Here is a 26,169-nt window from a genome sequence, read left to right on the forward strand (position 1 = left end):
TCGGACCTGTCTGCAGCCAGGGCACCCAGGATGGAGCCATGCTGGCCCCAGGCCTGCAGGCGCTCAGTCCCATTGGTCTTATCTGCCATCTTTTCATGTGGTTAAGCACATGGCTGAGGAAGCCCTCAACACAAGCTGGGGACATAGATCAGAGGCTATGGAGGGGGTGGGGACACAGAGCTTGGTGTGATTGCGATGCCGCCTCCCCAGGGACCAGGGCACCGGGATTTTTGCTATCAGTAGGAGTGTATTACTTTGTAATACTTGCGAGACAGCATTAACACCCTGATCTCTCTGATGCAGAAAAACGGGTTCACAGAGGCAAAGAAACTGGCTCAAAGTCACTCAGGAATGGGACAAAAACCCAGGTTTTCTGAACCTCAGTCCCGAGTTCTCTCTCTCACACACACACACACACACACACACACATCCATGCAGACACACCATACACATACATACATATGTACATGTGTGCAAGTGCATAAACACCCGCACACACACACATCCTACAAATATGCATCCACACAGACCCACATAATACATACACACATACATCTACATACACGCAAACCTCCACACATGTACATCAACACACTCCTCTTCAAGGCTAGCTCTTGTGTGTAGAGACCCTATGGGGCTTAGATTCCTTTGGGAATTCCTCTGATTTCTTACAAGCATTGTAAGAAATCTTCTTGGGATCCAGAATGTATTTAAGCCTTTGGAAATGTTCCTTCCTGAGTCTACCCAAGCAAAAGCAGTGGAGGGGCTGGGCCTGGACTGGGAGGCAGGTACAGTGGACTTTTCTCCCTGGGCTCCATCAGCCCTGCCAGGGGGTCTGGCTACCTGGGGAGACAAAGGCTGCTCTGTGCCTTATCAGTGGGGGGCTGACAGCTACGGTAGGTTAGAGAGCAGTAGCAGCTGCAGCATGCTGTTGCCAGCTGCCCAGGGTGGAGCGGCAGGGGACTGCTGATGCATGCTGAGCTCAGACAGTAGGCGGGAGGGGGCAAGGGGCATTGGGCATTTAGCTACCTGGCAGCCTACTAGAAGCCATGGGATGATGCATTTATGCACTCATCAGAGGGGCCCCATGTGCACGCACTGTGCACACACTGGCCGGGTACCTCGTTGGAGTGGGTGCGGTTCTGGTGCTTGGCACGGTCTGAGGCGTTGGAGAAGGCCTTGTTGCAACCCTCGTGTTCACACACGTATGGTTTCTCCCCAGTGTGGGACCGCAGGTGCGTCTTCAGGTTCTCCAGGCGAGAGTAGGCCTTTGAGCAGCCCTCGAACTGGGAGGAGGTGGGTTCAATCAGTGAGGGTGCCCCAGATCCAACACAGGGAACCCGACCTTAGGGGCTGGCGTGCTGCCTCCTCCCCAGACCCCCCGTCCGCTTCACCCTGCTGGTGCACTCAGGAGCATGTTTTTTTTTTTTTTTTAAGATTTTATTTATTTATTTGACAGAGAGAGACAGCTGGAGAGAGAGGGAACACAAGCAGGGGGAGTGGGAGAGGAAGAAGCAGGCTCCCAGCGGAGTAAGGAGACTGATCTGGGGCTCCATCCCAGGACTCTGGGATCACGTCCTGAGCCAAAGGCAGACGCTTAACGACTGAGCCACCCGGGCGCTCCAGGAGTATGTATTTTAACAATAATGTCCACCTTGCTTTCTGATTATAAAACAACACAAGGCCACTCTAGAAAACTTGGAGAAGATGGAGAAGTGCAAAAAGAGAAATGAAAACCATCGGCTGCCCAGGGACAGCCACTGCCAACATCCAGGTAAGTCTCTTTCTGGGGACTTTGTAGTTCATCCCAAATGTTTAAAAACCCAAATGGTAACATAACACATATTTAGTTACATATTCTGTTTATTAAAATCAATGACACATGGCGAGAATCTTCCCATCACATTAAAAACTCTTTGGAAATATTATTTTTAACTGTTTCCAGGGCCACTCCCTGATTAGAATGTTTGTGTGCATTAAAACATGCTGAGAATAAAATCCAGGGGCGCCTGGGTGGCTTAGTCAGTTAAGTGTCTGACTCTTGATCTCAGCTCAGGTCTTGATCTCAGGGTTGTGAGTTCAAGCCCCATGTCGGGCTCCACGCTGGGCATGGAACCTACTTAAATCAAATCAAATCAAATCGAATCAAATCAAATCCAGTGTTCTCTGAATCCTTGAGTGAGCTGGCCACCCTTACCCTCGCTCTGGCCATGCTGGTCCCCTTTCAGTTCCTTGGCCCCACTAAGTTCTTCCTGGCATGGGGCCTTTGCACACACTCTCTGCTCTGGCTGGAACCCTATCTGGGTCCTGGCCTGGCTCACCCCCTCTCAGTCTCTTAGTTTATTTCCTCTAGGAGAATTTCTCTGATATTCTTAATCATAAGACTACCCTTTTCTCTTTATACTTCCTACCACAATTTATAATCTTTGTCATTTTGTTATGTGGTCTTCCCATAGGATATAAGCTCCAAAAGAACAGGTACCTTCTAGATCTTGTTCATTTTTGTGTTCCCAGTATTTAATATCTGATGAGAAAACATTTTTTGGCACTCAAGAAGCATTTTTGGAAAGGAAGGAAAGAGGGAGTAAGAGAGAATGGCAGAGAAGGAGGGAGAGAGGAAGGAAGAAGGATGGATCATTGTAGGAGGTTCTGTACCTACTCCCAAGATACTGCAATAGCATCTAATGTTCCTATGAAAATTGCCCTCAGAATGACACATAAACCCTCGTAGGAACTGGGTTCTTATGTGTCTTCTTCATATTCTCCCCTTTATTCCTGACCAGTGTGACTGAGTATATTTGGTACATTGATCTGTTTCTACAGCTCACAGCTTGTACCACTGGGCTATGGTTTGCGGCCACTCAGAATGTTATGAAAATAACTTGCTGCAAGGACTCAGAAGAGCCAAAATAATCTTGCAAAAGGAGGACAAATTTGGAAGACTGACACTTCCCAATTTCAAAATTTACTACAAAGCTACAGTAATCAAGTTTGTGTGTGGTGCTATCATAAGGACAGACATAGAGATCAATGGACTAGAAGTGAGAGTTTAGAAATAAGTTCATATATTACTGTCAAGTGGTTTTCGAGAAGGGTGTTAAGGCCATTCGATGGGGGAAAGAGCAGTCTCTTCAACAAATGGGATCAGGACAACTGGACAGTCACATGCAAAAAGAATGAAGCTGGACCCCTACCTCACACCATATACCCAAATGGAGTCAAAATGGATTCAAGACCTAAATGGTAGAGCTATCCTATAAATATAGACTATATATTTATAAACTATAAAATTCACAGAAAACATAGGGATAAATCTTCATTACCTTGGATTAGGCAATGGTTTCTTAGATATGATACCAAAAGCACAAAGAGTTAAAAAATTGGATTTCACCAAAATTAAAAACTTTGGTGCTTCAAAGGAAACTATCTAGAAAATGAAAAGAAAACCCACAGAATGGCAGAAAATACTCGAAACTCATAAATCTGACAAGGGTTTAGACCTACTACAACCCAATGGTAGAGACAAATAGCTCAATTTAAAAATGGGCAACACATTTGAGTAGACATTTCTCCAAAGATGGCATAGAAATGATCAATAAGCACATGAAAAGATGCTCAACATCATCAGTCATTAGGGAATCGCTAATCAAAACCACAATGAGATGCCACTTCACATCCCCTAATACGACTGTCATCAAAAGACAAGTTAGCAAGTGATAACAAGGGCATGGAGAAAGCAGAACCCTCACATATTGCTGGTGGGAATGTAAAATGGTGCAGCCTTTTTGGAAAGCAGTCTGGCTGGTCCTCAAAAAGTTGAACACAGAGTTACCATATGACCCAGCAATTCTATTCAAGGTACAGACACAAGAGAATTGAAAACTTGTATACTAATGTCCACGGCAGCATTTTCCATATAGCCCGAAAGTGAAAACAATTCAAATATCCATCAACTGGGTAAATAGGTAAAAACACTCTCATTTCAGAGATATTAAAATGAGAATAAAATGTCTATCTCAGTATTACAAAATAAGGTAATTCACAGAGAGCTCCCAGAGGCATTAGCCGCAACCACGTCCGTGCCCCACTGGACCAGCGGCCCTTTTAAAGAGGGAACAGTCGTGTGTGTTAAAAAAAGGGTCTCGCCAATCATACTCACAAATTCTGTTGACACCATAAGGGAAACTGTCTAAAAGGTCTTATTTTTGTGTCCACTTTAAAAAAAGAAATTCAGGGCGCCTGGGTGGCTCAGTCAGTGAAGCATCTGCCTTTGGCTCCGGTGGTGATCCCGGAGTCCTGGGATGGAGCCCTGCATCGGGCTCCCTGCTCCTCGGTGGAGTCAGCTTCTACCTCTGTCCCTCCTCCCTGCTCATTCTCTCTCTCTCTCTCTCTCAAATAAATAAAATCTTAAAAAAATAGAAAAAAAAAGAAATTCAAAAAAATTAAAAAAGAAATTCAATGAAAGGGATATTGCTCCAGCTCTGACTGGCCAGGGAAGCTTTTCGGGGGGCGGGGGGAGCAGACTCCAGGGTGCTACTGAGCCAGCACCTGTGTCCCCGGTCTGCCAGCCAAGCGAAGTACAGGGGTGTAGCTGTACCGTGGGGCTCATGGCCACACAGGCACAACGACAGAGCCGCCAGCACATCCCCACTGCAGCTACCAAGATGCGTAGTCCATGGGAGTTCTGGGACAGCAGACAGGTGAGGGGTCTCAAGAACCCACCACGGGCAGAAGCACGGGCAGAAGACCCAGGGCAGGAGCACACAGGACAACACGTTGGGAAGGTGGGTCCCCGGGATGCTGTCCTGGCCTATTCAACACACGTCTTCCCGTGGCCAGCCACGCCCAGCCACGCCCACATCAGCCACGAGGCGCGGCTGTCCTCCCGAGACTGCCGGGGGTGGGGGGCGGGGAAGGGCCGCGCCGGAAGCTCCGCTCACCGTGCACTTGTGCGGCTTCTCGCCCGTGTGCCGGCGCATATGCACCACCAGCATGTACTGCGCCTTGAAGGGCTTCTGCTCCCGCGTGCAGGCCTGCCAGCGGCACACGAACTCCTTCTTCTCCCCGTGGATGTGCTCATTGTTGATGTGCTGCCGGGGAGAAGCGCAGGGACGGCCGTGAGTCCGGCCACGCGGCGCTGCGGACCCCACCTGGCCGTGCAGACCCCCCGCCCGACAAGACCGCCGCCCGTGTGCCAGGCCACACCTCCTCATCAGCTCCCATTAGCTGCCACTAACTGCAGACCTACTGTGTGCTACTCGTCTCAGCGGCATTTCCCAAGTAGTCAGTGATCAAAGTGCCCATCTGTGATGGGCAAGGGCATCCCGCTCACCCCAGGCTGGGCTCCAGGCTCTGGTCGTGAGGAAGACGCTCTAGGCTGCAAACAGTAGGCACTAATGAACTGTAGCGAGGCAGACATGCACATGGTTGGTGCATGAGACGCTTCTCCCAAACTTGCCCCTATTGTCCTAGGAATTCCTGAATAATAACTTTTTTTTTTTATCATAATGCAAACATAAAGGTATGCTCATCTCTACTTTTGACAGCAGCCTATGAGGTGATGGCTCCGCCCCTTTTCAGCAAGGCCCAGATTCTTACGTGGCCCAGTAGGGCCAGGTCAACAAGGGCAGGCAGAGCTCCATTCTGACCCTGATGCTGGGCTCTGGGCTCTGAGCACTGTGCGAGGCTGTCCCTGGCACACGATGGCCCAGGAAGGTAAAGCAGGTCAGCCAAAGACAGCATGACTGATCTCGGGGCATGGCCTTGGGAGCTGGGTATCCCGGGGCAGGAGGGACCATCTTGGGGGAAGCTGGGAAGTGCAAGAACGAGAAGCCTTTCCTGGAGGAGGGGTCCCCAGATGCATCCCAGGCAGCACTGCCCTGGCCCGGGAATGGCGGACTTACTTCCCTCTTTTCCCCAGTGCCTGCCCCCACACCTTCCAGCTTCTGTTTCGGGCTCGCCACATGTGTGCCACCTCGAGTAGTTTCTCCCGTGATACGGAGCAACGGGCCACAGACGCTGTCACAGGGAACAGAGCAATCTGCCCTGAGTTGACCCTTTGGATTTTAGTCACTTGCTTTGATTATTTAACTGAAGGCTGCAGTACTCACTGGAGCAGGGTATTACTACCTCTGAGCTTAGGATGGGTGGATATGTGTGGGGCCGCCAGATTTTTATGTCCTTAGGCTTTGAGGTTGCTTATTTATGTGGGGGAGAGTATTAGCCACTCACGCAGTGGACTGAAAAATATATTGGACCTCAAGTATTTCCTCTCCCTCTAGGGCTTCTCTCTAAAGGCCACCGGGGGAGCCTCCCTATGCCCCATCAAGGTCCCATCCTTCCCCTTCCATCTCCCTCTTGGTTCAAGGTCATGTCCTGTCTGTGTGCAGATCAGGCTGGACTTGCTTCTCCCGAGGGGGCCGGGAGGGTAGGACACTCAGGTCTTGGCTGCCTGGTCCCTCCAGCCCCATCTCCTCTCTTCTCTCTGTTCTTGGTGCTCTTCCCGCTTTCACTGCCTCCCACCCACCACCACCTCCAATGCAGTAGCTATTCGCCACTTGTGGCTTTGAGCCCTTGAAATGTGGCTGGTACCAACTGGGATGGGCTGTTTCCAAGACGGACAATAGAAAAAAAAAAAAGATGCAAAATATCCAGTAATTCTGTTTTATATTGATTACACGTCAAAATGATCATCTTTCAGATATATTGGGTGAAATAAAATCTATTTTTCAAGTGAATTCCACCTGTTTCCTTTTACTCTTTTTTTAAAACGGGCGCCCAGGTTAATGTCAAGTTGCATGCGTGGCGGGCCTTTGTGGCTGGTGGTGTCCTTCTACGGGATGGTGCTGCTGTCGTTCTTTGCAAGCTGCGGGGCTGTCGGAGCGCCCGACCCAGAAAGACAGCAAGCCGCCAGGCCCACGTGCTGAGAAACAGGCCGGGCTGTCGTGCATACAAATGCCCGCGTTGGAGCGAGTTAAATCTACAGCGCTTTGAACTTCCAGGGAAATCTTATCATATTAGCCGCACTTTCCATTTTTAAAGCCTTTCAAATGATAAAAATGCTTCCTGACAATGCCTTTCATTTTTTTCTTATTGGTTTACTTAGCAACAAATTGTTAATAATCGACTGGGGGCTCCAGCTCGCCTGTGTGCCTGCCACCATCCATCTTCCCAGGGAGCGGAGAGAAAGACACAGCTGGGCCGAGGGGCCGGCTCTCTTCTCATAGGGGCCTTCTCTTCCCGGGGCCCAGCAGAGGCGCTCCCCTACGCCCGCAGGCACAGTCCTGGGCACAGGCAGAAGCCTGCACTTCCTGCCCCTGATGCCTTTATTGGAGGAGTTTCCTCTGTGCTCTGGGCGGCCCGGTTCGCTCACCACTGAGCACACCTCTCAAGTCTGCGTCTCCACCTCTCCCTGACCCCTCCCGGCCATGAGTGCTGTCCTCTCGCTCCTTTCATCTAATCTGATCCATCCTACAACTCACAGCCCCAGTGGCCCCTTCTCCACCTCGGACGCGTTCACCCCAAGACATGGTGCAGGTTGAAAAATTACGTTCGAGTTCCAGGAGGGATCAGAGCAGCCCGGCTTCACAGGTGGTGTGTCAGCTGCAACAGGTTTGCTAGGAAATCCCGGTCTTCTACGTGAGAATTGGCGGCGGCGGTTGGGGGGGGGGGGCGGGGGTTTGATCCCCAAAGCAAAAGAAACCTCCAGTATTTGAGAGCAACTCTTGTGACCGGATGGAGTGGGTGGTGTCCTAAATGCTGAATGCACAGGGCTGGGGAGAAGCAAGCTCCTTTGGGGAGGCTTCTAGATGGGAAGAGCGTGTGTATCTACCCTACCCAGCCATCGAGCTGCTAGTCTGGTGTGGGGCTCATCTTTACAGACTCTCAGTCCCCAAGAATTGTGTGTATATATGTGTGTGTGCAGGGGAGGGGGTGGCTGGGAGGGTTATTCTTGAAGTCAGTTTCTCTTCTGGATGGAGAAGAGAAACACTCAGGCTGGTGTGGGGAACAGGGAGGAGGAGGTGGGAGGGAACAACCACATATGAAATGCCATCCGCTACGTGCTTACGTGGGTAACCCATCTAACCCTCACCCCCTCGCAGCTTCACCTGATGCTACAGGAGGAAAAAACTGAGGCTTATGGGGGTTAAGTGACTTGTGCAGAACCACTTGGCTAGCTGTGATGTAGCCAGTTTTGAAGCCTCTGCTCTTCCCACTGCAGGCTACCCCCTGACTGCCATCACGTGAACGTTGCTGTCGAATTCTGAGTGCGGACCAAGGGACAAGACACGAAAGGCACACCCAGGTCCCATGGCTTCTCTGGTGTCCTGCCCTGTCAGGATCCAGGAATTTTTAAGCAGCCGCCTCCTGATAGGGTATCAACACCCTGTCTGCACTTATGTATACTGGGTCTCTGGGAATGGTCTCCCAGAGGAAATGACGAATTCCTTCCTTCATGGGAGGAATTTCTTCCAGGTTTCAGGGTCAGGCTTGTTATGATCTTGCAGATGCTGGCTGGTTTAACTGCTCTTATTTCCCTTTTTGCACTGGCTGCTAGGAAGCTTGAAAAATAAGATACTTACCTGAATTATAGTCCAGAGCACTTAGTTTTTAGAATACGTTCTACTCCTGGCTTCATCTTATTGTTCCTTTCTCCTGAATTTCCTCATTTACTTATTTTTGTTTTGATCTCTTTTACGACGTATGTATTTATAAGTGGCCTTTTAGAAGCAGGCAGAGCCCAGATAAATAATTAGCCTCCCACTTGCAGAGGCTGCAGCCCAGGCATCTGCTGGAGCTGCCTCCTCCAGCCCCTTCTCTCCAGCAGAGGGCCCAGAAGCTCTGCCCATGGGGCAGGCTGCCGAGCTCGGAGGCTTACATGCACCAGCTGCTCCTGCGTGTCGTACTCCTTGGTGCAGTCCTCCCAGTGGCAGTTGGTCTCGTAGATGATCACCTCGGCCTCCTGCTTACAGTCATCCCTGTCCAGGTCTTCCTTGAGGTCAGCCAGCTGCTCCTGGGGGAGGAAGCAGAGCATACCCACGGTGAGCCACATCCAGCCACTTGCTCCCGACGAAAGGTCACTATCGGCCCCAGGCAATCTGTGCCAAGGGACACACACATGCATGCATGGACGTGCATGCACACATAAGCACACACACACACACACACACACACACACACACACAGCCTCACGCACATGCATATGCATGTACACATATATGCACTCGGCCGATTTCCTGGGGCCCCTCCTTCCTCTCTCCTGCTTGCTTGTCACCACAAAAATGTCCCATCACATCCTGGGTCAACTGACTTGGCAAGGAAAGAGGAGAAGAGATGGCAGGGACTTTCGCTTCTTTGGTTTGGTTTCCCCCGGGGGAGCCGGGGTGGGCCCCATAGGATCAGGGTAAGGGCGTTTTTATTTAGAGCGTGTATGGGGAGGCAAGAGAACAGCCAACGTGCCTCTGGCCCGGCCCTTCAGACAACAGACTCTCACGTGGCCCCCTCCTCCCAGGGACACACAGGCTCAGGGAGGCAAGAGAACAGCCAACGTGCCTCTGGCCCGGCCCTTCAGACAACAGACTCTCACGTGGCCCCCTCCTCCCAGGGACACACAGGCTCAGGGTAGAGTGAACGTACTGTGGCAAATTCTCCCACCGCCCCCCTTCCCTGCGACAGCCCTAGCACGTGCGGGCGTTTGTACTCGTGCACCACAGCCAGGAGAGCGGGTTCAGGGAGAGGCCACCCTGCTCTCTGTAGAGCACACAGTGACTTCGTGACAGCCAAGTCTGCACTCCAGTCTCCCCATCAGGATGGGGCCCACGTGTGTCCCATTCAAGGCGGCAAAGGGAAGGCCCCCGAGACAGGCCTTCCCCCGATCAGAGGTGCCTGGACCTCCTTTCAAAGAGCACGAAGCCTGTCACCGCCAGAAGAGACCAAGCATGTTCCCGCCGGGAGCCCCACAGCAGCTGGTGCTGACTTGGGGCTGGTCGGGGGCGGCCCCTTAGCAGGGGACACGGGGCGGGCTGCGAGCGGGGGGCGAGGGGGAGGCACACATGTGCCAGGCTGGGATGAAGGCCCAGGGAGGACCTCCACGGGATGTCAAGGACTCCCCGGCTTTCTGCTGGCTCGCTAGGCAGGCTCAGAGCAAAGCCAGGCAAAGAGGCAGATGTTAGAACGAGTTGCTTTCCATTTCAAATCATCCACAGAACAGTGGGAATATTCTGCCTTTCAGAAGAGCCCCTGGGGAAAACATTTACAGCTCTGACTAAGGGGTCCAGCCTCCCCCACAGTCAGGAGCCCCAGCCCCCACGAGCTCCGGAGACCACGAAGCGGAGGCTGCAGCTCGCCCATCAGCCTCATTACTACTGCTGAGTCCATTTCTGGGAGTGGGGAAATCAGCCTCGCGGCTCCCCGGGCTGGCCGCAGACTCAGGCCCCTGAACGACCGTCCACTGGAGCTGCTAAAGGCTCCTCTCAGAGGACCTTCTGGTTGTTTCTCAGAGTGCTTTTCAATTAATGCACTTGCCTTGACAAGGCAAAAAATCATACGTGGTTTCCTAAGTCCATGGGCAGGCACGCGGTCCATATTACAAGGAAGGTGCAGAGCACCCCAGCCCCGGATCTATAGCCGGGTCTGTGGGGCTGTGGCCTCCTGCATCTGCTCTGCATGGTCAGAAAGCCTGCAAACTGACTTCTTATTTCATAAGCCGCATGTTCTGCTCATTTCCAAGAAGACTCTCGAACGACCTGCCAGATGGACGTGTGAGCGCAAGATGGCGGAGGGGCCGAGGGTGCGCTCAGGCCTCCAGATGGAGCTGGGCATCATCCTGGCCCACGGTTTGGAGGGCTTAAGCAGAGTGGGGATTCATTATGCTGCGCTGCCTGCCACGGCGAAGCACGCCCATCCACCTTGCAAATGAGCCAGGTCACTGAATCAGGACACTGAGCGACATGGTGACAACCTCTCGTGATAAACGGCTTTCCTTCCACTGACACGTTTGAGAAGCCAGGCCGGGCAGGAAGGAGGGCTTTGTGCTGCCTTTCTGGGTTAGAGGGGTAGGACAGGGGCTCCCGGGGGCTCAGCGCCTGTCCTCGCCACTACGGCATGTTTATCTCCCCTGGATATGTGCTGTCCTCATCAATTTCAATGGCCCCCGATGATGGCCGACCTCATGGAAACCATGCATCATGCCGAGATGCTTTGGTGTCAGCGAGCGGAGAAGAATTTGTCACCAACTCCTCTGTTTGTCTGACAATAACAGGACCCAATATTTCATAAAAATTAAGTGCCCAGAGCATGCCCGATGGTTTACAGGTTTGATAAAGGATGGTCTGGCAGATGTAGGGGAGATGGGGACAGGAGGTCCCTTGCATCCTTGGTGTCAAAGCTGGTGACTCTGGAGTAACAGATGGAGATCATGCCATGGTAAGAGGCCTGGGGGTGGGGGCGGGAGGCTCACCCATGGGGTCAGCAGTCGTCACACCAAGCCCTTCTCTATGACAGGCCTTTGCTCTAAGACCTGAGCCTGTCTCTGCCTGCTGTCTCAGAGTGTCCGAATAAGTGGCAGGATCTCCAAAGGGACCTGAACAGGGGTTTCGGCCCCACAACAGACCAGTCCCGGGCTCTGGGTTTCTCCATTCCTCACCTGCCTGCCAAGAATCATCTTCCTTTCCTTCCCTCCTCACCATGCCACTCACTCCCTCAAATGTGTATTGAGTCATTAGAAAATATTGGCACCCAGGCACCTGGGTGGCTCAGTCGATCAGGTCATGATCTCAGGGTCATGAGATCGAGCTCCACATTGGGCTCTCCACTCAGTGTGAGGTCTGCTTAAGATTTTCTCCCTCTCCCTCTCTCTCTGCCCCCGTCCCCTACATGCACATGTGTTCTTTCTCTCAAATAAATAAATAAAATTTTAAAAGAAAAAAAGAAAATATAATTTCATAGAGACTCGGCACCAGTCCCTGTGCAAACCCCGGGGCTGTGGAGCCCAGTTAGGCACTTCTCCCAAGTGCCGCCTCTCCAAAGTGCAGGGCGGGTGGCAGGAAAGAAGGCCTAGAAGTTGGGGGGGGGGGGTGACGCTCTGGGCAGAGGCGAGTCCTGTCATCCAGGAGGGTTAGGAAAGCGTGCAGAGACAGTGAGGGGGATGGGGTGGGGGTGGAGTTCCAAGGAGGGGGAGCAACGGGACAGGGGCCACAACCTCACAAGTGACTGAGTGTGACCAGGGCTTGTGTGAGGTGCTGGGTGGAGACGGCTGCAGCCCCAGGCATCCATCCGTCCGTCCATCCATCCATCCATCCGTCCATCCATCCATCCATCCTTCCACGAGACACGTGTTTGATGAGCATGTGATGTGCGGGGTGCTGGGGACACAGCTCGGGTCCTCCCTGAGCTCACGGTGTACCCTCCCTCTCTGGTTTACTCGTTCACGCAAGCAGTGGTCCATTCATCCATTTGCCACCAGAGCTGAGGTCCCAGGTCCGCTGACCCAGCCGGAGGCCAGCCAGGCCAGCCAGCAAGTTACCTGCGTCAGGGTCAGTGGGGAGGCTGGCCGCAGGCCCTCGGCCTCTGTCTTGACCTTGCTGCGCTTATGAATGACGATGGGGTTGACGGTGCTGCTCACGGCTGACTCGCTGCTCGGCTTGTTCTGAGGGAGGAGTGCAGGAGAGCCGGTCACACAGGGGCAGGGCGAGGACATCCCAACTTCTGTTTGGACTTTACCTCTGGGTCCTCTCCACATGGATGGGCCAACATCGGTGTTTGAAGTTTCAGAAGCTGGCTCCCCCTACTTGGTCCTCTGGCCAGGGGCACAGCCAGGGAAAGCCCAGAGTCGGCCTTCCAAGCCCCGCCTCCACAGGAATGGAAAAGAAACCCTCTCTTTGGGAGATGCTGGGCACCATCGCTTCTGTTCCAACAGCCTCAACTGCTCAGCCCTCCGAAGCATGAGAGCAGGGGCAGCTCGGGGTCTGTGGAGAACTGGGCCGGGCCAGCCCAGGGAGCAGGAAAGAAGGGCCTGCTGCTCAGGATAAGGGGGCCAGAGGCACAGTGGCGGGTGGAGACGAGGGCTGACAGCCACTGTCTGGGGGCAGGCACTAGGCGGCTGCCTGGAGCCCTGGGGTAGAGACGGAGGGCAGCCTGGAAGAGGTTTTTCGGGACAGGGTGGAGTCTCGCCTTCCTCCCAGCACGTGGTCACGTCTGGGCTGTGCCCTGCCAGGTGGCCGGCCTGGGCGGTCACTCCACCTTAAGAAGTGTCATCGTGAGTGCTAACCAGGATCGGGTCCACACGGGGCTCTGGACACAGAAGCTCACGCATGTGCACAAGGAGCCAATTGGGCAGCAGGCCCCACTCGGCACACGCGTCAGCCCGGCTGAAGGAGCTTTCAGCGAGTCAGGCTCCAAAACACAGTCGGACTGATTCCAAAGCCTATGCTTCTGTGTTCTCCAATACCATCTCTATAATTCTGCCAGATGGGGCTTTCCTCAGCAGATACTAACGGCACCCATTGCGTGCCAGACGCCATACTAGCACGGCCCCACCACATCAAAGGCCGGCTGGCAAGGTCAAGTAAGACGGTTTTTTGTAAACCTAGCTCTTAGCCTAAACCGTCCCTAGTACTCTGTCTACCAGACTCTGACTTCTAGCCTTTCTCTGTCTACTCATTACGTTGATTAGACAGGCAACTGCAGAACTTTTCGGCTGGGTACTCGCCAAGGTAACGTGAGGGGGTCAGGACCCAGCCCAGGTCTCCTTTGGATCCCTTGGCCGCTGCCCAGCAGACATCCCACCAGCCAGACCGGTGCCCAGAGGACTTCCACAAGTTCCCAGCATGAGAGGGCAACGATCAGCCCTCGTGGGGTCCCAAGAGCCCGGTGACCCGCCCTGTGCTCCCTGCACCTATCTACCTGGGTGACGTCACTCAGACAGTTGCCGCTGCTGCTGAGCTGGGTGGGCGTGGCGTTGATGGAGGCGAGGGGCATGGGCTGCTGGGCCAAGAAGGTGGGCGAGGGCTGGATCAAGGGTGGAGTGTGTCCGAAGGCCGAGCCCAGACCCCTCTGCTGGCTCAGGATCTGCTGGTAGGCCACCGGGTTGATGGGGTGGGGGAAGGTGAAGGCGGGGCTGCAAAGAAGAGCGCACAAGTGAGGAACGGAGGCGGGGGAAGACAAGACCCTGCCAGGGACTAGGAGGCGAGTATGGCTCATCTCGCTGCCAGCAGGGCTTCACTTTGTTGGGGAACCAGCAGCGGCTCCCCACGGTCTGCCCTCTCAGGCCTCCCCTTCTGCGCTCACCCTTGGGCCCTGCCCCACGACACAGCCTTCCCTCCAGCAGGCTGGGCCCCAGGAGGAGCAAGGCATCTCATCCCCACACCCGGGCCCTTCACCGCTCTGACACCTGAGATGCACCCCTGTATCATCACTCCCGGACTATCTGAACCTCGCTGGGCCCCTGAGGCTGGTCCTGATGCCCCCTTGTCCAGGAAGAGTGCCCTGGGCCCTCTGGCTCACATGGTCCCCTTTATCCTTTCACTTCGATTGCACCTCAGGCCCCTTCCTGTCATCTGCATATGGGCCATTCTCTCCAGAACAGGAAACTGAGGAATAATGGTGACCTCGGAGGCTAAGCCATACAAGACGGGTGGCTTGTGGCTTCCTCCTTGCTCTCTCCTGCACCACTCACTCTGGGGGCGGGGGAGGGGAGCCAGCGGCCACGGAGGGAGGACCCTCAAGCAGCCTTGCGGAGAGGCCCCCATAACGAGAACTAGGGCTCCTGCCAATGGCCATGTGAGTGAGCCACCTTGACATGAGTTCAGACAAGGTGGTTGCGGGGGGCGGGGGGGCATACATTCACACACAAGGTCGAATGGTGTCCGTGAGGTTTGGGTACGCCGTGCTGTGACCACGGCAGGAGGCCTGCTGCCAGCCCAGAGACCAGCGGGACCCAAGTCAGTGTCACGCCTTGTGCGGTCCCCAGCAGTGGCCAACAGCCGTGGCCGCTCCATGACACCTGCTGAAATACTAAGAAAGCCACCTTTGGTTCCACTATGGAATCTTCCATGCCAGGCCCAGTAAACGTCACTTTTCACAACAGAGAAATGTATTTGGGGGCTGAATGTGCACATGGAGCCAGACTCAACTGTTGGCGCATTTCCACGTGCTCGTTAGTGGTTTTGAATTCCTGAACCAGTTGCAAGCGCGCTGACTCACCAATGTGTCAAGTCCTGTCTGTCTCCTTGGGATGAAAGCGTGGCCCCTCCCCACGCGGCCCCCAGCCCACCTCCCAATTCTCAGCCACCCGCTCGTGGGCGGGACTCACCTGAGGGCGCCTGCCGACAGGTGCCCGTAGGAGCCGCTGGCGGCGGAACTGCTCCGGGAGTTGTTGATGTAGGCCACCAGCGAGTTGGGGGAGGTCCGGATCATCCGCTGCAGGTCTAGGCTGGCGTCCGAGAGCGGGGAGATGGACAGCGCCCGCTTGCGGCTCAGGCGGGGCGTCACCCGTGGGCTGGAGAAACGCGACACTGTGGGGACAGCCAACCCCAGGCGTCACTGTGCTTGTAGGGGGATGGAATCGGGGGAGGGGGACCGGGAGGTGGGGGACGGCGGGAAGAGCCTTTGAGGATGGTCTAATGAGAACCGAGGCTCTGCCACTTTCCAGCAGGGTGCTCTTGAGCTAGGGACCTAACCTGTCTCAAACTCAGTTTGCTTCTCTGCAGAAAGGGACTCATCCCCGTACAGTGTGGTGAGGCTGGGAGAAACGCAGGTCAGCGCTTGGGTGAGAGGACACGCTCACTGAACGTAAATTAGCGCCTTTCCTATCCGTTTTGCCGAGAGCAGGACTGGATTGGGCAGCGCCTTGGGCATGGCAGCAAAGTACACCAATCATAAAGGTCGAACGGCTTGGTGGCCTCTCACCGAGCGACCCCACCCGTGAAACCAGCACCAGGTCAGGAAACAGCAAGGCCGGTGCCTTTGCAGAACACCCCCCCCCCCCAGTGGCAGCCCGTGTCCTGGCTTCTGGAGTTTCCTGAGACTTCGGGAACCTGTCACCTTCAACACTCACGATGCGCAGGCATACCCCCACCCCACCCCTTGCAGGAGCTCTCACCCCTCACCTATACAGAACTGCGGGAAGGGAGGACAGTCCACCCCAGACAGGGCTCCCTTCACCCTGGGGTCACACTCTCCTGCCATGGCTCCAGACTGCTCTCCTGTACAGCCACCCCCCCCCCTCAAGTCAGGGCTCTAGTTCTTTCCTCTGGACAAACAGTGGCCTAGAAATGGTCTGACAGCATAACGGGGCAACTTCCACATGCCAGTTCCTGCCCTGTCCAGACCCTCCCTGAACTCTGGTTTCTTCTTTGGGAAAGGCTTTCCTGGTTCCGACCTCCAGGGCCATGGTGAGGAGGAGAGCAGGTAATGTGTGCGAGCAGCACCGGCCCCACAGCAGGGGCGCCCAAATGCATGGCCATGGCTCTGAGTTTCTGGATACTTGCATGACACCTCTTTTCCATGCTTCTTCAGTGGCCTCCGGGCTCCCTTTGGGCTGGAGGGGTGGCCTGTATACAGCTCTAGAGGCTGCCGATGCTCGGCTGTTCCTGGGCTCGTGTTGCCCGCCTTCTTCCCTTCTGTCTGCTCAGCACTGTTTGGACCCCACAGATCCCCCTCCTCCAGGGAGGCGGCAGGTTACCCTGGCAGCAGGGCTGATGGCCTCTGGATCTCTGAGCCCCCATCTCCATGCCAGGCAGCCCCTGAGAAGGCTCAGGGCATACTGAACCTGTGTGAGTGCACAGAGCCCGCGGCTACACCTGCAGAAGCTTCAGCAGAGCCCCGGCCCCACTGCCTCAGACCCTGGCGTTCCCCTAGCCTCTCCACTGCTGGGCCCTGGGGGCACCCATGCCCGGCGCTCCCCCAGCCGCTCACACTTGGCTGTCAACCCTGGGAAGCCCCTGTCCTCCTGGGCCACTGGGATAAACACCCTCCGAGGCTGTGCAGAGGAGACGAAGCCCCAGAAGCTGGCTGAAAGGTAGCTCGAGGTCACTACGGGTATCCTGCAGGGCTGAGCTCAGCGGGCACCCACCACCCACACAGCAGCAGAGAGGGAACCAGGGAACCCGGGAGTTGGCTTGATGCCTCCCCATCCTCACCCCCTTCACAACCGAGTCTGCCCCCGAAGCTGCCCACAGGTCCCCTTTCTCCCACCTTCCCCCAGCTCCCTCCAGCCCACCATTAACCCTGGTCATCCTCAGCCCTTAGCTAATTGCTCTGTGGATGGCACATTCCTCACTGCAGCCTGGAGAGCTGTGTAAATTGAATCCTGTCCCTGTGCCCCCTGCCCCCCACTTCTCCAAAGCTCCCCAGTGCTATTAGGAAAAAGGCCCAAATCTTCAGGGTGACTTGCTTGGCAGCCCTGTCGGTGTCCCCTGCCCACCTCTCCAGCTTCATCCTGCCCACGTCCCACGCTTTGCTCCAGCCACCTTCCAGCTCCCCCCTCAGGTCACCTGCCTTCCCTTCCTGCACAGGGCCTTTGCACATGCACATTCCTCTGCCTAAAGTTCTCCTCCCGCCTGTCTGTGCTCAGGCCTCAGAAGTTTACCACTTGCCCAGAGAAAGCATCCTGACATCCTCTGGTTGGGAAGGTCCCCCCCACCCCAATCCAAACAGGTGTCCCATTGGCCAGCCTGCATCTGCTGGTGTGGTTTTCCGATTGCTTCTGGCTCTCCTGCCTTCACGCATGAGGGATTTGGGTCCTGTCCCCTTCACTGCTACCTGCATGCACAGACAGCGGGCTCAGCAGTGAGCCCAAGTGCGAGACGGTGACGGCTGAGCCCCTGGCACGGGCACGGTGTGGTGAGGGACAGTGGAATCACAGCCTCGGAGAGTCAATATTTACGGACCGCCCGGAAGGTGCTAGATACTGCTCCAAGCACTCAAATATATTAACTTGTTTAATCTCTGAAATATTAAATAGTGCAAACTGCCCTAGAAGGAAGGGGCTATTATCACTCTCATTTTACGAATGACAAAGCAAGTGGCTTGCCCACGGCCGCGCAGCCAGGGCAAGTACAGAAACGGACTGGAGATCAGGCAGTTGGCCGGCAGACCATGCAGCACACCGCCTCTGCCCAGGGTGAGGGGGAGAGGCATTTGCGGGGAAGGATGTCCTGGAGGGGTGGGGGCTGGGCCGCACAGACACACATACACACCATGTGGGGACACACAGCGGCGCTAGCGGCCATACTGAACCCAACACTTCACGCTTGCCCTTGGAGCCCATGCCTCAGCCTCCTGAGCCTCTCTTTGCCCATCTGTACAGTGGGGGCAGTGCAGTGTGGCTCACTGGGTTATTGTGAGGACCACCCGGAGAGCACGGAAGTGCCTAAAACCCAGACCTTCTAAAATGGAACTGAGAGTTCACGTAGCTTCCTTAGGGGCTAGGAGGATGGTTCCGCTGGGCAGGGTGCGCCTAACGCTACCGCTGGAGTCAAGGACAGCACGTCTAGAAAACACGATTGGGCCACACAGCACACGCTTGTCACTAAAGTATTCACTCATCCGTCCATTCACTCGGGCTCGTTTAGGCTTCTTTGTTCCTATTCACTGAGTTCACCCCTTGTCAGTCCTCACTTCGAAGGCAAATCAAAGATGCAAAAGTGAATCTTCCCAAAGATTCCTATTACTTAACGGACTGAGGCAAATGGAGAAATATGAGGTGGGAGGGAAGATCTAACATCGTATACAGGAAGAAATACACTCGTCTGTGTGATACATTTTTTAAAAAAGATTTTGCTGCTTATATTTGGATTCCCACCCTCTCCTGCGCCCCTAACAAGAGGAAACAGGCCAAATCTGACAGTGACATTCGTCTCTGTTATTCCCACCCCTCAGGGGAAATATGTTTATTAATGCGCCTCTTCCCTTGATAAATTACTAAATAGAAAGAAAATCCTGGCACTCATTTCCTTTGGCTTCGCCGGTGATTTATGACCGGGGACTGGCAGAGCCGTGCCGTCCATTCATCTGTGGATGAGTCTGTGCTGATTTCTGTCAGCCGCCGGGTGACCGGATACTAGCCGGACCTCACCTGGGCAGACGCCGCCCGATTCGCCCCACTCCTGTTGCCGCCGGCACCGGGACCCTGCTTCAACCACTAGGTCTTTCGTTTGCTCATTCGTGTGTTAGTTCGTTCACCCATCAGTCGCTGTCAATGTTGACGGTATGCCAGGCGTGGGGCTGGTCACTACGGGGGCCGCGAGCAGGGAGGACCCTCAGCCCCGGGCTTCCGTGAAGGTCACCGTCCAGGTGAGTGATAAAAGCAGTAGCCACAGTACTAGGCAGGGTTTGCTGGGTGCCTGGGATTGCCTTAGCTAAGTCCAGCATGCTCAGGGACATTGCTGCTTTCCCGGGGGCGGCCGGGAAGGGCAGGAGAGTTGAGAACAGGCCCCGGGCCCAGGCAGACCACGCTCTGATCCTGCCTGACTGCTCTGGACTGGGTGGCCTTGCGCGAGCCGCTGGCCCTCCCCGAGCTGGTTCCTCACCTGCAAGATGGGCCCACAGGACCCACCTCGGGGCTGCTATGGGCTAGTGAGCAGCATACCACCCACGCTCCGGGTGGACGTCCCGAGGACCCAGGAACCTGGGCTGAGGGCAGCAGGAGGGATGCAGGGACCTGTCTCTACAGGACCTGGGGAGGACAGGCATGGGGCCGGTGGTGGAGAGAGCTGTGTCCCAGCACGACGTCCCAGGAGCCTTCTCTGGGCCAGACGTTGTCCTGAGCATGGGACTGGGACACGCCTCCCCTGGGGACAGTGGAACACAGTCTCGTGGCCTGGCTCGTGGGCTCTGAATCGTCACTGGTTCCGGAGCATTCCTGCACAGCCCTGCCCCGGCCACTATCTTCCGGACTAACTGAGGAAATGCTCAAGGAAACCCAGCTGGAGGACCTTGACCTGCCCCACACTTAGCTGCCCACAGCCCCCTCACCCCCTCTTACGTGGGAAGTGAGAACATCTAGACTTTGGAGCCCAGAGGCTGACCATTTCCTAGTTCTGTGATGCGGACAAAGAAACTTCGGGCTCAGGGCCTCTGGTTCCTGGCCCGTAGGGTGACTTCGTAGCGCCGGTCTCCCAGGACTGCGGGTGCAGGCTCACCAGATGAGCTATATACACCATTCGGCCGGGGCCTGCACCCGCACGGCAGTCCTGCCCCTCTGGGCCCCGTGGCCTGGTCTCCTCTGCCTCAGTCTCCCTCCTGTCTGCAGGCTGGGCACGGACTCCCTGCCCGACTGATGCCTCCGACAGTCCCTCCGGCAGCTCCTCCCGCCTCTCTGTGGTGTGATCAATGTAATTGGTTTCTGAAAACCCCCTTGGACCCGCAGGCGGCATAAAGAACGGGCGTCAGAACGGAGGTGACATCCAAGTCAAATTAGTGTCAATATGACAATAAAATATACAGCTCAGAGGAAATATGGGCTGTAAACAGACAACATTTCAATCGGAAACATTTCAATCTTCTCAATGCAGTGGGAGGACGTGGGGGTGGGGCTGTGGCGGCTACCATTCTGCTGTTAAATCACCAATATTCAACAGCATAAAACAAGAAGATTCCATTTTAAGGCCCTGGTGACAGCCAGTGAATTCGCCACCCTCCAGAGAACGGGGAGGCAGAGTGATAGCCTTGGACTCCCTGACCGGTTATCCATTACCTCCCCGAGCGGCATCACTTCCCTCTCTTCCTGCTATTAATCAGCCTCCTTTAAAAACAGGAGGCGACGGGCCTTCATCGACCACCAGGAAGCTGGGAAGCCCGTGGCAAGGGAGGGACACGGGAGATGCCCTGGGTCCTGCCTGCGACCCGGCCCCGTGCCCTGGGAGGAGGGCAGGGCTGGGATCTGTGCACCAGCAAGAGGCCCAACAGAGGCCTCTCTGCCCTTGCCTTTCCCCAGCCCCATGGGGTTTTCTTCAATGTAGGATGCATACTCGACCCACAGGAGGTTATTTTAGGCCTACAGAGACAGGGACACGGACGTCTTCCTCAGATATGATCAGGTTTCCCATATGAGGAAAAAAATACTAATCCTATTTTAAGATCTATTTATTTAACCCCAAAGGTGAGTGTATTAAAAATATACCATTATATAAAGAATCGTGCCGATGGCACTCGGCTCAGGTAAAAACAGTGTTGGTGGTTTACCAGCAAGAGGGCTGGGGACACCTGCCCTGATGGGTGTGGACCCAGGTGGCTTTCCTATACCTTCTATGCAGGTCACCCACACAGTCCAGCAGACCTGGTCTCCACACCGCAGCTTGACATTCAAAGCCTCTGGAAAGTTCTCTCCTCTTGGAACGTGAAGGGAGGGAGCTGAAGAAGGAGGCTGGGGTAGGTGGGGTGGCCTGAGGATGGATATTCTGTGTCCTGTCAAGAAGCACCATGAGGGCATGACTTGGCATGCCAAGCATTGCTGCGTCCCTGGCACCTAGAACCATGCCTGGCACATAAGACGTGCTCAAGAAATACCCTCAGAATGAATGAGAGAGGAAGGAAGAGAGAGAGGGCAGGGCTAGTCTCTTCAACCTCCCACAAGCTCTTGAGGCCCCCTGCACCTGCACAGACCTTACGTGTTCATGGCCATGTTTATGGGAGGCTTCCTAACGTGAGCACACACGTCCTCAGAGTCTCAGGACCCTTCCACAGGTGGGCTCTGAGCCGGCACAATTCTCTCTGGGAGAAGCTGAGCAAAAAGAAACTCGATGGGAAGGTCTATCCCCAGACCCATGCAGCTGGGAGCAGCACAGAGCCCTGGAGCTGGTGGGTTCTCCCTGCTCCCCAGTTTAGAGGAGGGGAGAGGCTGGGGACAGCCCAGAGGCAGGCCTGGGCATTCTCTCAGGGATGCATGGGAATGAAACACCCACGTGGGCATCAGAGCTGCACAGAAATGCCTAAGACATTTTTAAAAGCGGAAGCAAAGGTTCTGGTTGTAGTTCAAACCGGTTTGAAAAGAAAAACTGTATTAAGTCATGACACATACAGGATATCTTGTCAGACTACTCTTGATTTGCTTGGATCGTAAGTGACTGGGACCAAAGGAAAAGAATCATCTGTTCCTGAAATCCTTCAGGGTTCAGAAAAATCCCCCAGCCCCACCCCATGCCTCAGCCCACGAAACCGATATGCCTGCTTGGGCCCACGATAGACGCTTCCCTCTGTACCCTGGGGCCAATCACGTTCCCAAGAGGAGAGGTGGAGAAAGGATCGTGGGTGGGTGTGATGAGTCCGACGTGAGCTGCACGCTCTCACGCCCACTGGTGAGCTCATCTCCCGGTGCTCCGGCTCAGCCCCAGAGGCTGCCAAATGCTAAGCGCCCCTGAGAACAAAGCGGCCTGTTTTCCCAGCCACCTCCCTGGCTCCCTGCAAGCCGGCAGCTGCTTGCCAGACTGTCTTCCCCAATCAGTTTCCATGTTTCTATCCTAGGTTTTATTTTTGTCACCACCACTCACTCACTCAGTCACTCTGCAAACACGGAGGCCTGCCCCATTGGCAGCCAAGCTCCCGGACGTGGAGGGCTCCCCAGTTTGTTAACAGAGAAGCAGCACCCAGTGGGAGGAAAGGGCGGGAGCGCGAGCAGAGCTGATGCGGTTGGATTCGGGTGCAGGGCCGAGCTGGGCAAGGCTGGAGGGAGTGGCACTGCAGGCAGAAGGAGCCCGGCCATTGTCCGGGTGGCTGCAGATGGAGTGGGGTGGTGGGGGGCGGTGTGCAAGGTGGGGGAGACGAGGCTGGAGGGGAAGGCCACTTAAGCCAGAGTATAAAGGCTGAATCTTGCCCTGAGGGTGACGGGAGCCACAGGCGTGCAGAATGGCGGAGGGGATGAAGATCCCCGCGAGGCAGCTTGGAGGCGGAGGGAGCCTGAGCTGAACGGCAGTGCAGGGAGGGTGGCAAGTCATAGACGGCTGGGACGGTTGACAAGTCAGGTGTGGCAGGCCTGGGGCTGGGACCGATGGGAGGCATGGGGCAGTGGCCAGGAGGAGTCATGGCATTGGGCTAAGCACGGGGTGGACAGAGACAAGAGGGGAAGATGCGGAAGAGGGAAAAGGCTACTCACGGAAAGAGACTGGAACGAGTACTGACTGAGCAGCCGAGTCAGGCACTGAGCCAAGTGCACACACGCGATCTTACTCAATAGCGAGTCTCACTCAACCTGTGCGCGGGGCTGGGACTCGCCGTCCTGACCCCATCCAGTGTCCCCACCACCTTGGGCCAGTGTCCACAGTGGGGACACACACAGAGGTGGTGCTGGCCTAGACGCGCCTGCGGCTCACTACCCAAACTTCCTTCCCAAGGCCATCCCTCCAGGCACCCCGCTCCGGGGAGGCTGCTCTGGGAGGAGCTGGAACTCATCGGGCCCTGCAGGCCCTCCCCTGAGGCCACGGCTCTCGGGGCGTCAGACATGTGGTACTGCGGGCCTTGAAACCCCAACTCACTTGCTCCCGGTTTGCTCCTCTGAAAGTAGAGATAGTAATTCCAGCCTCAGAAGGTGGCTGAGGGGTCACAGGGGAGAATGCATGGAAATGCACAGGATAGAGACAGGCGCACAGCAGGTGCTCATGTCTGCTGACTTGGCCTCTCTTGCCCTCTGGGGACACCTGCCTGACCAGACCCCCGGGCCATGGTTTCTCTGTGTCTGCCCACTGTCCGGCTGGCCTGGTACCGGCCACCCAGAGGCCTCGGGAGGCAGGCCCTGCATGGGAGGATGAGACATTTGGACGTGGCTATTTGAGCACTGTACTGTACCTATTGTCTGGTCTCTAATTTGGACAAGTGGCATATACATACGGCTTCACCAGCCGCTGACGCCCCACCCCACCTCCCTGTTGAGAGGAGGAAGGCCCGTGGATGTGTGTGTGTGTGCTCAGGGGGCTGGGCCTTATCTCACACCCCACACTTGTGTGCAGTCCTGGACTGAACTCCATCCTGGGGAAGGCACAGGGACGGGACAGACCCGGGGATCGATCGATTCTGATGGCAGCCCTCGGGGCATGACTAGGGTGACACGGGATGAGAGCCGGTGTGGGGAGGACCCCAGGGCTCTTCCCCAGTGACATGCCTATGGGAGGGGGGACAGGGAAGGCTCAGCGGGGTTCAGGAGTCACACAAGGTGGCTCTTGTAGGTGTGAGATGAGTAGGGCAGACACAGACAAGAAGGATCCAGAGGAGGGGAGAAGAGGGAGAGGGCATTTGGGGATATGTCCCAGAGGAGGCAATATCTCAGCTAAGCCTGAGGGAGGGAGGGGCTTGGCTCTGCGCAGCCAATGAGGTGGGGCTGCAGGTGCCGAGGTGGACAGGAAATCCTGGGGGATGGGAGGAGGTTGAGGGGTGCAGGGGCCCACCCTGAGTCATGCAGCCTAGCAGGCACCAGGACTTTCCTCTGGAGCCCGTCTGCCCAACAGGCCTGGGTGCTCCCTACCACCAGGGAGTGGGAAGACCGTCCCAGGCAGGGCTGGAGGAGAATAAATCTGCCAAAGCCGCCTGCCTGCCCCTCGCTGGGGTCCTAGCTCCACTGCCTGGCCTGGATCCCTGGGTATCTCTGGGCCGGGCTCCAGCAACAGCAGGTAGAGAAGCTCTGACTGGGGGAGGCGGGCACTTAGCCTTTCCCCCCTCCTCCCTCCTCCAAGGGGCGTTCCATGCTGACCCCAGGGGCTCAGGGTCAGGAGGCCACAGGCACCCCTGTGAAGTTAGCATAGTATTTGACGGGAAGGGAAGCCTTGGTATATTATGGGCAATAAGAACTTTATCTACCCAGAACACTGGATCTCCCGCCTGCCAAGGGGCCCTGCCTGCAGCCTCCAGCTCCATCACTGACAGCCAGCCTCCACTTGCTCAGGACCAAGACCCTGGTGTTGTCCTTGATGCCCTTCTTTCCTCCGAACTCCTCATCCGGTCTGGGAACAAATCTTGTGGTTCTATCTAAAACGTGATCACGTCTCCCTACCTCTACTAACTGGACCCACTGCTTCCACCTTGCCCCTAAACCTATTCTCAGATCAGCAGCCACAGTGGGATTCCTTCTAACAATAAGTCAGATCTCATTACTCCTCTGTTCAACCCCCTCCAAGGGCCTCATCGTGCTCAAGCCGAACAAAGTCTTACCAAACCCCGACCAGCCTGCACAGCCAGCCCTGGAACTCTGGCCCCACCCTACCCCTGCCCCTCACTCACTGGGTGACAGGCATGCTGGCCTCCTGCGTTTTTCTGGAGCACAGAGGGCACACTGCTGCCTCAGGCCCTTTGCACTTGCTATTTCCCCATGCCCAGATTCTTCTTCCTGCATATTTCTATACTGCTCACCTCCTTCAATTCTTTGCTTGAATATCATTTTCCCAGGGAGGATTTCTCAATTTCTTCATTCGAGACTGCACCCTCACTCCACCCGGTCTTCCTACCCCATTCTTGGCTTTGTTTGTCTCTCCCTACTGCACCATAAGTTCCATGAAAGCAGAGATGAGTGTGTTTTGCTCCCTAGTCTGCAATTCCTAAAACACGTCCTGGCCTGTGATGACTAAGTATTTGTGGGAGTTGCTCAGACTCGGGCCCCTGTGGACAGCAGTCACGGCAGGGATCCCAGATCCCCCCTTAGGGCTCCTCACCCACGAAAGGAGCACAAGCACCCTCCTCAGCCTCCAGCTCCTGTCCCGCTCCCTGCCCCCACCGGAGCCCAGCACTCACCATCCACTGGATTGAGGTAGTCATGGAGATGGGGTGCGCTGGCGGCACCCCCACTCTGCATCAGCAGGTCCCCGTAGGGTGCAGGGTGGCCCGCCATGAGGGTCATCTGGTGGTAATAGTCTGAGGGGTTGGTGCCTGGAGGGGGGAGGCCAAACAGTCCCCTCTCCTTGAGGTGCTCGTGGGCCACTGTGGGCAGGAGGGAGGGAGAGAGAGAGAAGCCGTCAGGATGTGGCCAAAAAAAGAGAGAAACACGCACATGGCCTAAGGAGTGGTGTCCCCTTCTCCCCCGCAGTGCCTGCTGCTCTGTCCTCGGCCCCTGGGTCCCCTCCCCCCACCGAGCAGACAACGTGGGGGGGGTGTTTCTGCTGACGGGGAGCCAGAGCCTCAATGCCTCCATTTCCTCAAAGCCATAAACAAGCGCTACCCCCTCCCCCCTTCCCCCCCCCCCCGGCCCCGCAG

At 55.7% G+C, this 26,169-nt stretch overlaps 1 protein-coding gene across 1 annotated transcript in view; it reads right to left on the reverse strand.

Moving 5' to 3' along the window:
- Positions 1 to 26,169, reverse strand: part of GLI2 (GLI family zinc finger 2) — a 250,631-nt gene that overhangs the window by 7,821 nt on the left and 216,641 nt on the right. Inside the window, exons 5-11 of the mRNA XM_044388281.3 lie at positions 25,711 to 25,896; positions 15,311 to 15,512; positions 13,903 to 14,116; positions 12,524 to 12,646; positions 8,879 to 9,013; positions 4,941 to 5,090; positions 1,122 to 1,286 (exon numbers count right to left, since the gene is read on the reverse strand). Of these exons, the coding sequence (XP_044244216.3) occupies positions 1,122 to 1,286; positions 4,941 to 5,090; positions 8,879 to 9,013; positions 12,524 to 12,646; positions 13,903 to 14,116; positions 15,311 to 15,512; positions 25,711 to 25,896 (1,175 nt within the window). The remainder of the gene's footprint in view (positions 1 to 1,121; positions 1,287 to 4,940; positions 5,091 to 8,878; positions 9,014 to 12,523; positions 12,647 to 13,902; positions 14,117 to 15,310; positions 15,513 to 25,710; positions 25,897 to 26,169) is intronic.

The sequence above is a fragment of the Ursus arctos genome, unplaced genomic scaffold (genome assembly GCF_023065955.2).
Source record: "Ursus arctos isolate Adak ecotype North America unplaced genomic scaffold, UrsArc2.0 scaffold_1, whole genome shotgun sequence".
In the NCBI taxonomy this organism is placed as follows: Eukaryota; Metazoa; Chordata; class Mammalia; order Carnivora; family Ursidae; genus Ursus; species Ursus arctos.